Genomic DNA, 16,169 nt, shown 5'->3' with positions numbered 1-16,169 from the left:
CGATGACTCTGGAAAGTCATTTTCCACGTTGATCCTTGTGATTAGCAGATTCCAGAGATTCAGTTCCTTATAGTTGTATGACTGAGATCCCCTCTTCTTACTGGCCATTGGCTGAGGGTTGCTCCCTACTTCTATAGGTCACTTTAGTCCTGCATCTCAGCAATAGAACCTCCTTTGTGTAGAATCCTTCTCATCCTCAGATTTCTCCGACTTTCCTTTTGCTCCTAGCTGAGAAAATTCTTTGCTTTTAGAGGGCTCAAATGATTTCAGTTCACCCAGATAATTTTACTATTTTAAGGTCAACTGATTAATAACTGAAATTGCATCTGCAAAATCCCTTTTGTGGCTCAACAACGTATCATGGTAGTAGCACCAGGGGGTGAAAGGCATCGTGGCCATCTTTAAATTTTGCCTACCACACTAGTGGACATTCTGCTTAGATTTCTTTTCTTTTTGCGGTGCTGGGATTTGAACTCAGGCCCTTCACCTTGAGCCTCCACCAGCCCTTTTCGTGTTGGATTTTTTTGAGATAGGGTCTCGCAAACTGTTTGCTCTGGCTGGGTTCGAACCATGATCCTTCTAATCTCTGCCTCCTGAGTAGCTAGAATTGTAGGCATGAGCCACTGGCACACAGCTGCTTAGATTTCTTGATGTTAGACTTACATTCCCAACCAATGTTACCTTTACTCTTACAATATCTACAAATCCTAAATTTCTTTAGTTAGTTGTTTTTCCCATTATGTAAAACCTTCAGGTCCTTTATACTTTCATCTGTCTTCACCTCCAAGTCTTGTGTTGAGTTTTTAGCATTCCCTTTCTTGCCACATAGTCTCTGCAATATACACATCTTTCTGTTAAGGCATTGGGGAACTGTCTTTTCCATTAATAAAGCATAAAGTACTTCATTAATTCTAATATTTCTTAGGAAGTACAATTGTAACTGCATGAATGTACTGATGGTATTATCTTGTATTTTTGTAGATTTTACACATATTTTATTATGGGGAGTTATTTTGTGATCATTAAAAGAGACACAATATAAAATCTATTGTAATATCTTTTTTCTTTTAGCATACATTTGAATCATAATTAGGGATAGTATTACTATATGTTTTTGAAAATCAAATTATATTTTATTTTTAGTATATCTTGGATTAAAGTTGGTATATTGAAACTAATGCTATGCATTATTCATTTATTAACTACTCATTGAGTCTCTGCTATTTACATACCATCACTGGAGGTGGGCACTGTAGTTAGAAACAGGCAGATAGTGTCATTGCTCTCATAAGACTAAAGTCTAGGGAGGATGACACAATAATAAACTATTGACAACATGGCCTCATAGTGTAGGTGGCACAGGAAACACTCCCATTCAGCTGGGACTCCCTCCTACCCTGGTGTCAAGGAGGACCTGACATGAACTGAAGCTGTTCTTCTACCCTGGTAGCCTGTGAGCAGAGAGCATTGAGCTCTAAACTCAGAAGCTCAGTGCTCCACTCAAATGGGCCAGCTTCTTTTTCCTGGGTACACCAAAACAAACAAACAAAACCCCTGAAGCCATGAAATTACTTTTAGGGAGTTCTTGATGGGGCATGCTTCTAAGCATTCACTAAAAGTAAACACAGGCTCTCCTTGGGGAATCACCTCGTGTCCAAGGCCTTGACTTATTGCTGTAAGTAATTCTGTAAACATATTGAACAATTTCTGTAAAAATGACAAAAGACATAAGACAAAGGGCCATAACCATGAAAAACATGGAAACTACACCAGAAGCCACTGCAGAAACTTCATGTACTAGAATTACCATGGATTACAAAATAACTAGTTGGAAGGTTTATGAAACCAATGAGCCTGAAACTGTTGGCATGGAACATAGAACATAAATATGATGTAGCAGTTTACAAAAGAGAAAGATAGGAGAGGCTGGTGTGAAGGTGTCTATTACTAGGCAAAAGTTAATGGTAGATTTGGGTTTATTGCAACAAGCAGTTGAAAGAAATGGACTACAAATCATCTGTAGGAGGCACAGTCAGCAGGCTTTGTAGTATAATTGCTGTGTTAAGTGAAGACTACTTTTTTTCTTTTTTTAATTCATATATTCATATGTGCATACATTGTTTGGATCATTTGTCTAATTTTTTTCCTTAACAAATACATACATTTACTATCCCACCTCTCCTCCCAATTTAAAACCAAACAACAGTACAGTTTAGTGGAGTGTCCTGGAATTCCAGAGGTGATGGGTAGAGGTTTTTAATGGAAAGAGTTGTAGTATAAAGGAGGGGTGGAATTTGTGTAGGGTTTGTGCTTCTCACGATATCATTACTGCATGCAAGGCAAATCTAAGTTTCCTATAAGATTCTGAGAGTGTTCTGATGGGAGGATTCTGATTCTGATCTTACATTTTATAAAAAGTTATTAAACAAAAGGTTTTATGTGTTTTGCTCTCTCTTAAGGGTCTTTTATCTACTAAAAGACAATTGTTTCTTCCTTAATTTTTATGGTAAATTTCCTTCAATCAGCAGATGCGGATGGTATGGAAATGTACATTATTTTTCATCTTTTCACAGACCCTCTTTTAAAAACATTTGGGAGAAGTGAGAAATGTACCTACTTTAGAAACAAAACAGAGGTGACTTTCCCACTTACAGATAATGTTAGGAATGATAGACAAGATGACATTAAATAAATGTTATTGTGGCATTTTCACTGTAATACCCAACAACACCCATATGTTGCTTTTAGTCAGTCACAATATCCAGGACACAGAGAGGAGAAAGGGAGATATGGCAGAAGTACAAGGTAGAGTAGCACTCTAGTTCTGCAGACTACATGGAAGACGTGTTTTTGAATACCAGAAGACCAAAGTGGCCTTGAACCAAAACAAGCCAAAGCTCTGCTTCTGCTATTTCAAAGCCCTGACCAGATCTTAGTACTCTGTGGGTGAATGGGCACAACTATCAGTATCAGAGAAGGGAGAAGGTAGTGCTTGAGGGGTATTTTCCCTAGTCCCTAGGCAGAATAATCTAGGTTTCCCTACAGGACGATATACAGTGCCTAATACTGCAACAAGGTAGAAGGAAGATAGGCTCATGAGTACCCACTCTCGAAAACTTGTTCCTAGAAAGTTTCTTCTTTGTAGGCAAGTGGAGTTCCTATGGTTTTATGCATTTTGGGGAGGATAAGGGGTGAATGGAATGAATTTCTCTGATGCGGTTAATCAATTAAAACTATGGTCCAGAAAAAATATGAAAGTCTTTAAAAAGAGAAAAATAGCACCTATCCCATTTGTGATGGTGAAATCTTGCTTGTCCACTTGACTGAGAGATGCCTAGGATTAGTACAGTCATGTCTGAGTTCTTTGTAAACATTTCAATGACTCCTTATACGCATGGCTGGTACTGGACCATGCCACAGGTCCCTGTGGTTGTCATGTGTAGCACAGGGTTGAAGGCACTTGAGAGGGCCCCCTTATGACATGGAACAGCTTCCTCACAGCACACTTGTGTCCTTAGGTATCCTGGAGGATAGGTAGCATCTATTTGACAATCTCTTCTTGCTCCTTTCCTCTGAAAACATGAAGTATAGTTTTGTTTGTTTACTTGTTTGGTTTTGTTTTGTAATATCTGTACTATCAGATGTTCTGTTAAGATGTAGTCATGGTCAACCTCAGACTATATAGAGTGCTATGTCCCATTATTGACCTTTTTTACTATAAAGAGTTCTAGCCACAAGTTCTGGGGCTCAAGCCTGAATGCTTTTTCTTTTTTCTTCTCACTTTCTTGTGTTTTTTCCCTTTTTGTGTGAGGGTAGGATTTACATTTTATAAATATATCAAGTTGGAATTGCATATTAGCATGTCAGTTAGCAGGATTCATCAACCAGAGCATTACTGACATTTTGAACCTGATAATTCTTTGTTCTGGGGACGTTGCCCTGTGCACTGTTGACTGTGTGTGCCCTGCAGAGGATAGGATGGTAAAGTCATCACTGTTGAGAATCATTGGATTATAGAAATACTGGCATATTTAGAGACCTTTTGGGCCAGTGGTACGGGCAGAACATCGTGGTGAGGAGTGTGTGGTGGAGCAGGCTGCTCACCTCTTGGTGGCCGGGAAGCCAAAAAAGCAAGAGAAAGAGACTGGTATCCCATACCCCTTAGAGAGTGTGTCCCCTGTTATGTATTTCAGTTAGTCTTTAGCTAGGAAATATTAATTGTTAAAATTGCCATATATGATGCCAACCAAAGTTTTACATCTCTGAAAGAAAACCATGAATAACAATTTGTTTGGTTTTGAAGAGTCATTTTAAGTCTTAGTCTTAACAAGTCCTAGTTGTTTTGGATACTATAATGGCCTGCTTTCAAGTTAGATGAATAATGAGGCCCAAAGTAACTAATTAGATTCATGCATTACTTACATTGGCTTTGGTTCTGTTAAAGAGGGAATTCCCTTTTGCTTCTCTGAATCGCTTTTCGTGTAGTTAGCATCTTTTAAGAAGCTGGGCTAATTTGAGGTGCACCTTCAAAAGATACAACGGAAGGACTGTCTGCTGACCTTGGCTCTTGTCTGTGTGAACAGCTTGTGATTGTAGCTCTGGGGCCACATATGTGGATGGAGGGACAACAGATGGTTGTAAAGATTTAAAATTGTCAACAAGTGGCCAAGAGTCATTGCACTTTGGGGTGAGTCAAGATGCTGGACACATGTAATTAGTGAGTTATTCAGGGTTCTGCATAGGCTGTCAGCTGATGTGTTGTGTCTTTTTCTCCCCTTCCTGCTGTTCTGACCCCTTCCTCTTTGTTTTTTATGAGCTTGCATTCTGTCTGCTGTAGATTATGGGAATCTGTAACCAAGTGGTTTTGAAAAGGAAAAAATCAAACATGCCTTTGTTTCTTTTTCCAGGTGCCATTGGTTAACTACTGCAATGAAATGACTCTAATTAGAATTGCTTTGTAGTGAAAGCCTAAGGCCCTTTATTTAGTAGCCTTTTCGGCTTCTGGCAGATTTCTTATTCCTCATAGGTAAGGTTTTGGGGCTAATTTGAAATCATTCCAGAAATTTCTCTGCTTTTATTTGATTGAATTATTTCTACAAAATGATGTTCATTTAAAGATGTGCTACTTGTGAAAGTAGAATTTAATTATAGAACCTGACTCTTGTGTCAAGTCCTTGAACCTAGCTTCTGATAAAAAGTAAAATCCTTATGTAACAGAGATGGAAATACGAGAGTGAGGCAGAGGGAAATGTGTTTTCTGTAGCCAGGGTGGAGTGGAACCACCACCATGTGGAAGCAGAAACTCCCATTTCATGTGATGAAGAAATGCTTGTGGCATGCAAGGCAGATGGAGTGTGAAATAGCGTCAGGAAAAGAGGTACCCAGGGACCTTGGTTTAGAAATGCAATTTCAGAAGGAATGCAACAAACTTCTGGATTTCAGACAGCTTGGCATTCTGGGGAAAAAAAGGATTTTAATTGGTCTGGCTTTTTTCCTTTTAATCAAAAAGTTCAGGCCAGTTGTCCAACAAGCTGCTAGTTTACTTCTTTCTTATTACCATCAAGAACAAGCACTTTATCTGAAAGACATGACTTTTTCATTTTGAAACTAAAGCTTAAAGTTTATGTAGTCTGAAAGCTATGGAGTCATAGTTTTCCACAGCAAAGCTTAGTTAGGGAGCTGATAAATATACCTCCTGGGGAACTGAAACATTCCTTATGATCACCAAAACTAAGCAATTTTAGATCAGGTCAAAGTGAGTGTAGATACAGTTGGAAAGATCATCTGGACCCTAACGTACCTCCTTCTTACACACCTGACTTCCTGTCTAGCCTCTGCTTGCCAAAGTTGCCCTGAGTTGTGGCACCTCTGGCCTGAAAATAAGTTAACTCTCTTGACAAATTCATTCCCACATGCGTTCTTGTTACCCTCAGAAGGCAACTTGACATCTTTGTTGAGACCATCTTGCTTTAACAACTTCACCTTTTTTTAACTCCAGATTATCATGCTTTCTTTTCACTTTCTCTCTATTCCTTCTCCTTCTTGTTAAAGTTCCTCTCCTTTTGTTCATCCTAGACTTTCTTCTCATCTTTTGCTTCTGTCCAGTTTTCTTTTTCCTGACTTCCTTCCTCTTCCCTTTTTTATTCTTGACTTTTACTTTCTTTTTCCTATGTAGTTTTTAAGTCCTCTTTCCCATAAAAGTAATCGGATCTTTACTCTACTCTGTACCTGCCATTTCACCACTTGTCCCTTTCCTTCACCATCTGTTTAATCTTCATTAAAGAAAACTTAAATTCTGACTTGTAAGTTTAGTGGAGGTTGTTTTGGTTTTTTCTCATTCTTCTTATTCCTTTTGTAGCCCAACTTTTTAAAATTTCTCATCATCTATGACTGTTACTTCCTACCCTTTTGACAAATGTTTTCCCTTAGTGCTGAGTCTTTTTTTCAAGAGCTTTTGTGTTTTCTCAAATTCAATTTTCATTTTAGTGTTAAATTTATAAATTACATTTCCATGATGCCAAACTTACCTGATTTCTTTTTTTTTTAAGTCTCTTCTCTTACACTTTTGCTTCTTTTCCAGGTCTCATCTCACTTGCACTCAATTTCTTTTTATCACCTTGGTTGTATCATTCAGGTATTGGCGGCAATAGCCAGTCCATCTGCATGGGCCAATACACTTGCCTTTTCTTTTTTGCTTTCCACTGCTAGGAACCAAAACCTGGGACTTGTACTTGCAAAGCAAATGCTCTATCATGGAACTCTATCTCCAGCTCTAGACTTGTCCTTTCTTCTATATTGAGGTGAAAGGTAACCCTACATTTAAACTATTTAAATCCAGCCATCTTGTTTGAAGCAGTATTTACTAACATTTTTGTTTGATAATCTTTAACAAGTTTGTTTGTGTAGACATTTAAGATGAGAGCTGTTGAAATATTGAGTGGACTGTCTGTGTATGTTTATCTTCCTGTCTTTCTTGTAGTTCTGGAGAATAGGAAGAGCACATGGTATGACTAGGGGAAGATGTTGGAGGCCTGAGTTGAGGTAGTGCTTTCTGTTTAATAGTTAGAAATGGGATTGATTAAATAAACTGCACTATTTTATATTCATATTGTGTGTCTGTAGCATTCCAAAATAAAGCTCTTAGACCTGTTTAAAAGGGGAATGGAACACTTCATTAACACCCTAGTATTTCAGTTAAGTTGATTAAGAATTAGATCTAGGACCAAGAGTCAGGATGCTCTTGGGAACTGACAGTAGTGATTAGGTGGCAGTAGGGCAGCCAGGTAGAGGAGGTTCTTAGAGGCTGTTGGCAACAGAACTGTGCCAGCGCTCCCAAGTTCTGTGAGTGTTCAGGTCATTGAACACACAGATAACGAAAGTTGGAAAAGCAGTAGTCACGTGCACAATGTGGATCACTAAGAAATTCCCAGCACTTCTTTCTTGAGTTGGAGCTCATTTCCAGTGGGTGGACAACCAGTGCATCCACATGCAGAGACCAAATGAACCTGGCTAAGAAGATGGCCTGCATGCTCTCCTGAATATGGAAGAGGTGAGCAAGGTCAGAGAGAAGATAGACCTGAAGGGGATTATTAAGAGATCATTATGAAAGGCATGTAGAATTCTCTAGTGTGAATAATCCAGATTTAGATAAAAGGGAATATGTAGTAGTAGCTCAAATTAACCACAGCGTTTGAAAATCTTAATCCTCCCTATTGCCAGAGTGTGAAGAGTAGTGACTCACCTAGTGCCATAAATGGCTCTATATTGAACCAATAAGATTTTTTCTATATGCCATTTCATTCCTCCATGTTTCACCAAATATACACTGAGCTCAAAATTAGAAAGATAATAAAGTACCTGATCCCTGGTCAGTGAATATTTTTCCTGTTAATGTCTGTCACTGAAATGGGAGATAATAGCTATTGCAATGCAATCGGGCCAGGATGGGAAGCATAGGCCTATGGCAGCACTATCCATCAGCTCTCATCAGAAAAGATGTCCCAGATAATGGAGGTTTTGGGTTAATTAAAGGTTACATTATTTCAAAATTTTAAAACAATTACATTTACTTTTTTTTTTTTTTGGTGAGATTGGGATTTTAACTCAGGGTTTCATGCTTGCAAAGCATGTGTTCTGCCGTGTGAGCCACAACTCCAGTCCATTTTACTCTGATTATTTTGGAGATGGGATCTCCCAAACTATTTGCCTGGACTGGCCTCAAACTGAAGTTCTTCTGATCTGAGCCTCCCAAGTAGCTAGAATTATAGGTGTGGGCCACTGGCACTTGGCTTAAAATCATTTTAGATAGAGATTTTTAAAAAGCTTTTAGTCACTATAAAATTATTACTAATAATTTTGTTTTATTTAATATTTACAGTATTAATGATAGTTGATAAAAGTGATCCTTGTACAAGAAAACGTGATTAAAATAAAAAGCACCTGTAATACCACCTCCTAGAAGTAACCATTTGAGTTGTCTTTCTTCATATGCTCTCTCTCTCTTTCCTTTCTCCCTCTGTATTTTAACAAAATTACAATATTTTGTCTTAATTTGGGCTGCCATACAAAATACTTTAGGCTGACTGGCTTAAACAACATTTATTTCTCATAGCCAGTAGTTTCACAGTCTGGGGAGGACTCTCAACTGTTTTGCAGATGGTCACGTTCTTACTGCTTCTTCACATGGGGAAGAAAGAGGTCCTCCACCTCTTCCTTTTTTATCAGGAGTAATCCTATCATGGGGCTCCACCCTCATGACTCATCTAACTGTAGTCACCTCCCAAGGCCCCAGCCCAACTAGTATCACATTGGAAATTAGGCCTTCAACACAGGAGCTTTGGGGGACAGAGACATTCGGCCCGTAGCAGTATTTTTATGGCATTTTGAGTATCATTAATTACATCTTGAACATCCCAGGCTACTTTAATGACTATGTAATATTTTGCTATGGCTGTAACCTAATTTTTTAAGGATCTTTTAACTTTATTTATAGTATTTTGATATCCCAGAACAACAGTCACATAACTGTCTTAAACATATTTGTCTGCGTCTCTGATTATTTCCTGACGGTAGATTCCTAGAAGTGTGATTATTAGTGGTGAACTCAGGGGCCTCTTGCTTGATAGGCAGGTGCTTTACCACTTGAGCCACTCCACCAGCCCTCCACTTGGTGGTTTATAATTTTACTGGATCCTCAGCTTTGCTCCACACAGATACAGGACCCATGATCTCAGCAGAGTCCGTTGGTTCCTTGTTTGAAAGAAGAGGTTAAATTGCAGGTAGACAGCATCATGGTGTCACAGCTACAGTTGCTCTGGACTTAATGGTCTAAAGGTGTCTGTGTGTTTTATTATGTGTGAAGATGTGAGAAACTATTAACACTGCCTTTTTGGTATCTCTTCAAAGGAAGAATATTGCTTATTGCTACTGCTGCTAAAACAAAAAAGCTTCTCTCTTTATGTTAAGTGTGGAATTAGCCTTTCAGGTTAAAACTTCTGAAAAAATTTTTTAGTCTGTGCTAGTTAAATTAGACTTTGTGTTCCTTTAAAAGAATAAACGCGAGAGCACACAAGGGAGGGGTGAGGATAGGTAAGACACCTAAAAAACTAGCTAGCATTTGTTGCCCTTAATGCAGAGAAACTAAAGCAGATACCTTAAAAGCAACTGAGGCCAATAGGAAAAGGGGAACAGGTACTAGAGAAAAGGTTAGATCAAAAAGAATTAACCTAGAAGGTAACACCCATGCACAGGAAATCAATGTGAGTCAATGCCCTGTATAGCTATCCTTATCTCAACCAGCAAAACCCCTTGTTCCTTCCTATTAATGCTTATACTCTCTCTACAACAAAATTAGAGATAAGGGGAAAATAGTTTCTGCTGGGTATTGAGGGGGGGAGCGGGAGGGGGTGGAGTGGGTGGTAAGGGAGGGGGTGGGGGCAGGGGGGAGAAATGAACCAAGCCTTGTATGCACATATGAATAATAAAAGAAAATTAGAAAATCAGAGTGAAGTGTATAGATACAGGGTCATATAAAAAAAAAAAAAAAAAAGAAATTCCTAGTTGTAGATTAGCAGTTGCCAGGGAGGAGGTAAGGAGGTGAGATCCACCGTTAGGGCTCTGAGCAACGTGAAGGATTGTTGTGGTTTGAAACTGTTCTGTAACTGACTGGTGGATGCTCATCTGAGCCTGCACAACATGTGATGGAATTGTGCAGAACTGAATACCCAAACAGAAATGAATACAAGGAAAGCTGGGGGGTCTGAGTAAGCCTGGCAGTTTCTTTCCATGCCTCCTGGTGTGACATTATACTGTTCTTTCGCAAGGTGTCAGCACTGGGAGAAAGAAACTGGAATCTTGCTATGTTATTTTCATAAAACTTCATAAGGATCTGCAGTGATCTCAATAAAAATTTCAGTAAGAATTTTTTTAAGGCAGGTGCCAGTGACTCAAACCTGTCATCCTGGCTACTTGGGAGATTGAGACCAAGAAGATTGTGGTTCGAGGCCAACCCAGGGAAAAGATTTTTGAGATCCCCTCTCAGTGGGAAAATGCAGGGCATGGTGGTGCATGCCTTTCATCCCAGGTACAGAGGAAGCATAAAATAGGAAGGTCATGGCTCAGGCTGGCCTAGGCAAAAAGTGAGGACCTATCTTCTAAATAACCAGAGCAAAAATAGGGCTGGCTCAAGTGGTAGAGCACCTGCTTAGCAAGTGTGAACCCCTCAGTTCAAACCCCAGTACTGAAAGAAAGAAAAAAAGAATTTTTTCCTCGTTCTAAAACTGGGTAATATTCAATAGCATGAATATTTTTGGCTTAGTTACAAATTTGACATCAAATTGATAATTTTGTTTTCATTAAGTCAGTCTAATCTACTATGGAAGGAACAAATGCTTTTTAAAACTTCACAGTCACTTTCCAAAAAATGTGAAATAATTTTCTTCTTGCTCTTTCAGCCATGAAGACTTTGAATTTATTTCAGGAACACGAATGCGCAAACTTGCCCGCGAAGGCCAGAAACCTCCTGAAGGTTTCATGGCTCCCAAGGCCTGGACCGTGCTGGTGGAATACTACAAGTCCTTGGAGAAAGCTTGAGCTGCTAGCCCCTCACTCCATCCGTGACATCACTGAGCAACAGAAGGGACCACATAGTGACTGTTGGCATTTCTTTGTGCTTGTGCCTGTCTGGACACGCTTCCTAAGAACAAACCATTTTCCTTAACTTGCATCAGTTTTGGTCTGCCTTACAAGCTCTGTTTTGAACTAGTGTTTGATGTGTCTTTTCAACATACAGCTAATATTCTTACAGTACCATTTTAAAACCTTGTCTTTTTATATTATATTTATGCTTCTGTCTTATGATTTTTTCAAGGTGTTGTCTTTGTTGTAACCAATAATACACACATTGAATCTTACTCTTCATCCCTCAAGATGGAAAAAAAAAAAATCCCTAAACAATAATCTGGGCTAGACCTTGTTTGGGGAATTTTACAAGACATCTGTAGCAATTAGGTTTTTTTCTACATTGAAAATGTAAATGGCTTCCTCTCTGCCTTCCAGTCAGCTATTGATCTTTTAGCTCTTATAATCTAAAGTGTTCTTACGTCAGCTCTGGATGAATTTCTTTATTCAATAAAATTAATTTCTTGCCTTCTTACTTATGTGATACTTTTTGTAAAGTTTGGTTTATGCGTACCCTTGTAAAAAAGTTCGTGATGGAGGAGGGAAACTATAGGTATTTTTCATTTCATTTTGGAATCTATACTCAGCCCTTACACTGTAATGCATAAATGACGTTTGGGATAGCAGGAGCCCATAATTAAAGTACTCCATAATTTTAAGTGGGAAAATAAAGCATTCTTAGTCTATCCAAAAACACAGCCATTTTCCCAAACATGTCTGTAATGTTAAACACTATTTAACAATCCAACCAGAATTTTGAATATAAGTGGATATTATTGCTTTACTTAGGAAAGCTAGTTTATATTGTAGAAAAAAATCTCTCAACCACAGTGGTTTAAAATAAAGAAGCCTTAGACCAGAGGCCAGTGGCTCACACCTGTAATCCTAGCTACTCAGGAGGCTGAGGCATGAGGATCGCTTGAACCCTGGAAGCTTGAGCAACATAAGAAGAGCCTGTATCAGTAAAAGAAAAAAAACAAAGCAAAAACCACCCATAGTCTCTGAAGTATTTTGGCTCAGAAGTGTCCCAAATCACCTGCTAATTCATTGGCAGAAAAAAAAAAATTGCACAGCACAGCCCTATTCTCACATAAGGAGTGTTAGGATAAACCATCTTCCGTGGTTATAGGCAGGCAAGCAGACTGCCAAACTTGCCTTCAAGATGAATTTTACTGTCAAAAATTGTAAAAGCTAAAGATATAGGGAAAATGCATTTTTTAAAATGTCCTTCAGAAAACAGCATTGTCAACCTAAAGTGAGCGACGGATTGACTCTCCAAATGACTGCAACTGGAATGTGTGTATCATGGTGGAGCCTAGGCATATTACAGGAGACAAAGGATAACATGTTTTTTGAAAGTTAAATGAGGAAGGTTTCATAAGTTAAAACCTTTCAAGTGTGGAGGTGGCAGTCCAAGGTGAAAGGGACAGTTGCTAGGCAGACATCTTTGTAAGGTTGTGGCTTGGCAGAATCTTTGTGATGGTTGCTTTGCCACGCAAATATGTGCAAGCATCCCTCTTTCATGGCTTTACCAACTCCATTTTCCTAGAGTTTGATATAAGTGACTATTTTTTATTCTGATAATTTTCATAGCATCCTTCCAATACTTTCACTGCTACTCTAAAAATACTCAAAACTAAGAAACTATGAAGAGAAATCCACACTGACAAGACTGGAATGAAACGTGGGATGAAAAGTAACCTTTGGTATCATCAGGTAGTCATTCTTTCTGAGTCTAGTCCTCCAGTGTGCCACCAAACTCCAGCCCACCAAATAAAAGCCAGTAAAAACATGAGTCCAGACCTCTGTTCCCTTGAGGTTAACCATCTTACTTGTATATTCCAGAAAGAGAAGAAAATAAAAGCAGCCAATGACTTCCACCAATTCACAGGTTGTTATGTGTTTCTTTAAGCTACAAATCTATGTGGAAATTTTATTTTTCCTCTTCCTACTTCATAAAAATGAATCCAAGTCAATCTTTAAAACAGTCAACCTCACATCAAACCTTTCCTGCCAAGTGGTCTTGGATAGCTAAGTGCCATTTTTATCTATCCATCAGCTGGAAAAGTGGATGGAAAAACACTTTTTTTTTAAGGAGGAAGGAAAAGAAAGTGCAGTCATCTTGGCAGAAATACAGCATCTTAATCCATCAGTTCTCTTTTCCACTATGATGATCAAGACCATATATTTGAGTTTCATTTCCATCCAAGAGGGGAAAAATGATGTATATCTCTTGGAAGTCAGCACTCAAATATTTTATCAAGAAAAATCAGAAGTCAGGCTTCCCATATACAGTATATCTTTATTAGCACATATGTACCCAAGACTGGGTTGACTTACTGGGTAAGGAGGTATTTGCCCACTGGGCCTCTTTCATGTGCAGTGTGTCCATCTCAGAGGGCCTCTCTTTTGGGTGTATTTCTGCTGGATTCCATTTCTTAGTTCACACGGTCTTGTCCTGAATATATGTTTAGTAAAAAAAAAAAAATTCTGCCCACCTAACTCCCACTCAGCATTTTTCTGGACTGAGGTAAAACCTGGCCTCCCTACAGATGAATATTTGAGGTCTGTTCTTGAGAAGGGATACTTTAAGATTAAATCCTCCCTATCTCTACTTCCTGATGCCCCTGATCCATGATGCGCCAGAATTTAGGACCTAGAACTGATGAGTTATTGAAGAGGGGAGGTTAGAACTTAGAGTTACGTATCATTTTAACAACAACTGTAGAGTAATGGAGTCTCAGGAGTAATGGAAACTGCTGTTTGTGCAGGTCTATCTGCTCTGTCTTCATAGCTATGAAGGAGAGGGGATTCATAGCTGTTTTAATTTCTCAGACATGTTTACTTTCAGTCAGGTAAAGGAAGCTCCAGAATGGCTTCTTTTTATATCTATTGATTTTCATTTGCCTCAACTCAAAATAGTCCTTCTGCCAAAGTGTCATATTTAGGTGTGGCATATTCTTGTCTCCCACACTAATTACTGTAGATATTAAGGCAAATGTGTCCTAATTCAACAGTTCTCACCAGCAGATGAAGGCTGAGAAATTTAAGTTGTGATAAAGGTAAAGAAAAATAAAGGAATCTGAAATAGAAGCTTTACACTTAGAAGGATGAAGCAGGATGTGATGTTGCACATCTTAGGTAATTCCAGTTAGTTAGGAGGTACAGGTGAAGAGACAGAGGCCAGCCCCAGGCAAAGCTAGTGAGACTATCTCAACAACAACAAAACACATTTTAAAAGGGCTGGAAGTATAGCATGTACAAGGCCCTGGGTTCGATCTCCAGTACAAAAGGGAGAGAAAGAGAGACTAGTGTGGTAAGAAAGAAAACGTACTATAATAGGCAATAGCGTAGAAATAGACAAGTAATATCCTTAGTGGTACAATAAGGAAAAAACAGACTAGTTAGAATAACTCCTCACACCAGGAGTTGGCAGAGTGGACTGGCCTGATACTGTCTTTATAAATGAAGCTTAATGGCAACATGGTCGCACCCCTTTGTTTATATACTATCGGTGGCTGCTTTTTGTGCTTCAATAGCAGTTGAGTAGTTGAGCCAGAGACCTTCTGTTGAAAAGCTGAAAACATTTACTATCTGGCTCTTCATAGAAAGATCTTCCTCTTTAAGACCAAGAGTGATTTTTGCAGCTTGGGGTCCCTGCCTCTTTAGGTGGCTCCTACCTAAAAGGGGGGGAAAGATGGGGAATAGAGCCACGCACGAGATAATTAGTGTGCAAATCTTGCCTTTCTATTCTTTTCTCTGACTCTTTGAGGAGTTGGATCATGGGGAAGAGATCAAGGACCTTACTTGACCCTTCAAAGTCAAGTAAATCACTTCTCAGTAGCCTCCTAGTCCATGGCGAGGTGGATGCTAATGGCCGTAAAACTGCCCAGCAATTCAAATAAGGGTCAGACTTCAGTAAGTGCTGGCTCATTTGGGGACACTGGAACAGAACTGTTTCCTGAATTGACCAGTTGTTAGCATCTTGTTGATCCAGCAACATGTTTAATTCTGGAAATGGGAATTAAAAGTTTGTAAATAAAGATAATTATATTGTTTAAAAGATAGTGCAGAGAATAAGAACGATATGCACATAAATTTACAAATAAAAATTCTAAACTCCTGATGACTGTCCAGGTAACTACTGATTCACAAAAGTTCATGACCAAACACCAACTTCATCAGCTTTACCAGTGTGTAGTGTTGACAGGCGAGCAGGGTCCACAAGTCAAGATTGAGAACATTCGCCCTTGCATCTCCTGACTTTCCTGTTTTAATTTGTATCTTATGCATTGTATTAACATTTTTCTTAGTTATCTTAAACAATGTCTTTTTTTTTTTTTTTCAAAACTGGTGAACAGGAACATAAAACAGGTCCTGTCTGGAGGCTGGTACCAGTGGGAGGGGAGAGGACGTAAGGAAAGGGTGAAGGAGGGTGAATGTGGTGGAAATATTGTGAATACATGTATGAAAACAGAAAAATGAGACCTGTTGAACTATTCCAGGAGTGGAGGAAGGGTGATAAAGGAGAATGATGGAGGGGGTGAATTCAACTATGATATTTTGTAAGAACTTTTGTAACTGTCACAATGGACCCCCAGTACAACAATAATATGATAATAAAAAATAAAATGGGGATAAAACATTAAAAAATGAGAGAGAGAACAAAAGGAAAAATGTAAGTATCTCTCAGGAAAATCACCAGATACCACATCGTGGGTGTACTGGGAGTCGTAGCTTTTTGTATTTCTTCACTTTGGAACCTTGGGGAAGGAATCTGATTCCTTTAGTTCCTATTTCTAATGGATTAAACTGAGTTTTCTCTTGCTGCCAGTAATATCAAGAGAACTAAGAACTTCAATAAAGAAAACTGAAGTAGAATATAGCTGAGAGAGATTGAAAACTCATGAGTGATTGAAATTACATTAAATGGAAACTTCAAAAAGGTAATCTTTTTAGAAAATAACCTGGAGTGATACTTTGTACCATGA

The 16,169-nt window shown here is 38.7% G+C and overlaps 1 protein-coding gene across 1 annotated transcript in view; it reads left to right on the top strand.

Annotated features, from left to right (window-relative positions):
• The window catches only part of Papss1 (3'-phosphoadenosine 5'-phosphosulfate synthase 1), an 87,132-nt gene extending 75,479 nt beyond the window's left edge, over positions 1-11,653 (top strand). The window contains exon 12 of the mRNA XM_020187041.2: positions 10,953-11,653. Coding sequence (XP_020042630.1) covers positions 10,953-11,091 — 139 coding nt within the window. The 3' untranslated portion in view covers positions 11,092-11,653. The remainder of the gene's footprint in view (positions 1-10,952) is intronic.
• The last annotated feature ends 4,516 nt before the right edge of the window (positions 11,654-16,169 follow it).

The sequence above is a fragment of the Castor canadensis genome, chromosome 9 (genome assembly GCF_047511655.1).
Source record: "Castor canadensis chromosome 9, mCasCan1.hap1v2, whole genome shotgun sequence".
NCBI lineage: Eukaryota > Metazoa > Chordata > Mammalia > Rodentia > Castoridae > Castor > Castor canadensis.
This window is presented reverse-complemented; position numbering and strand designations above follow the sequence as displayed.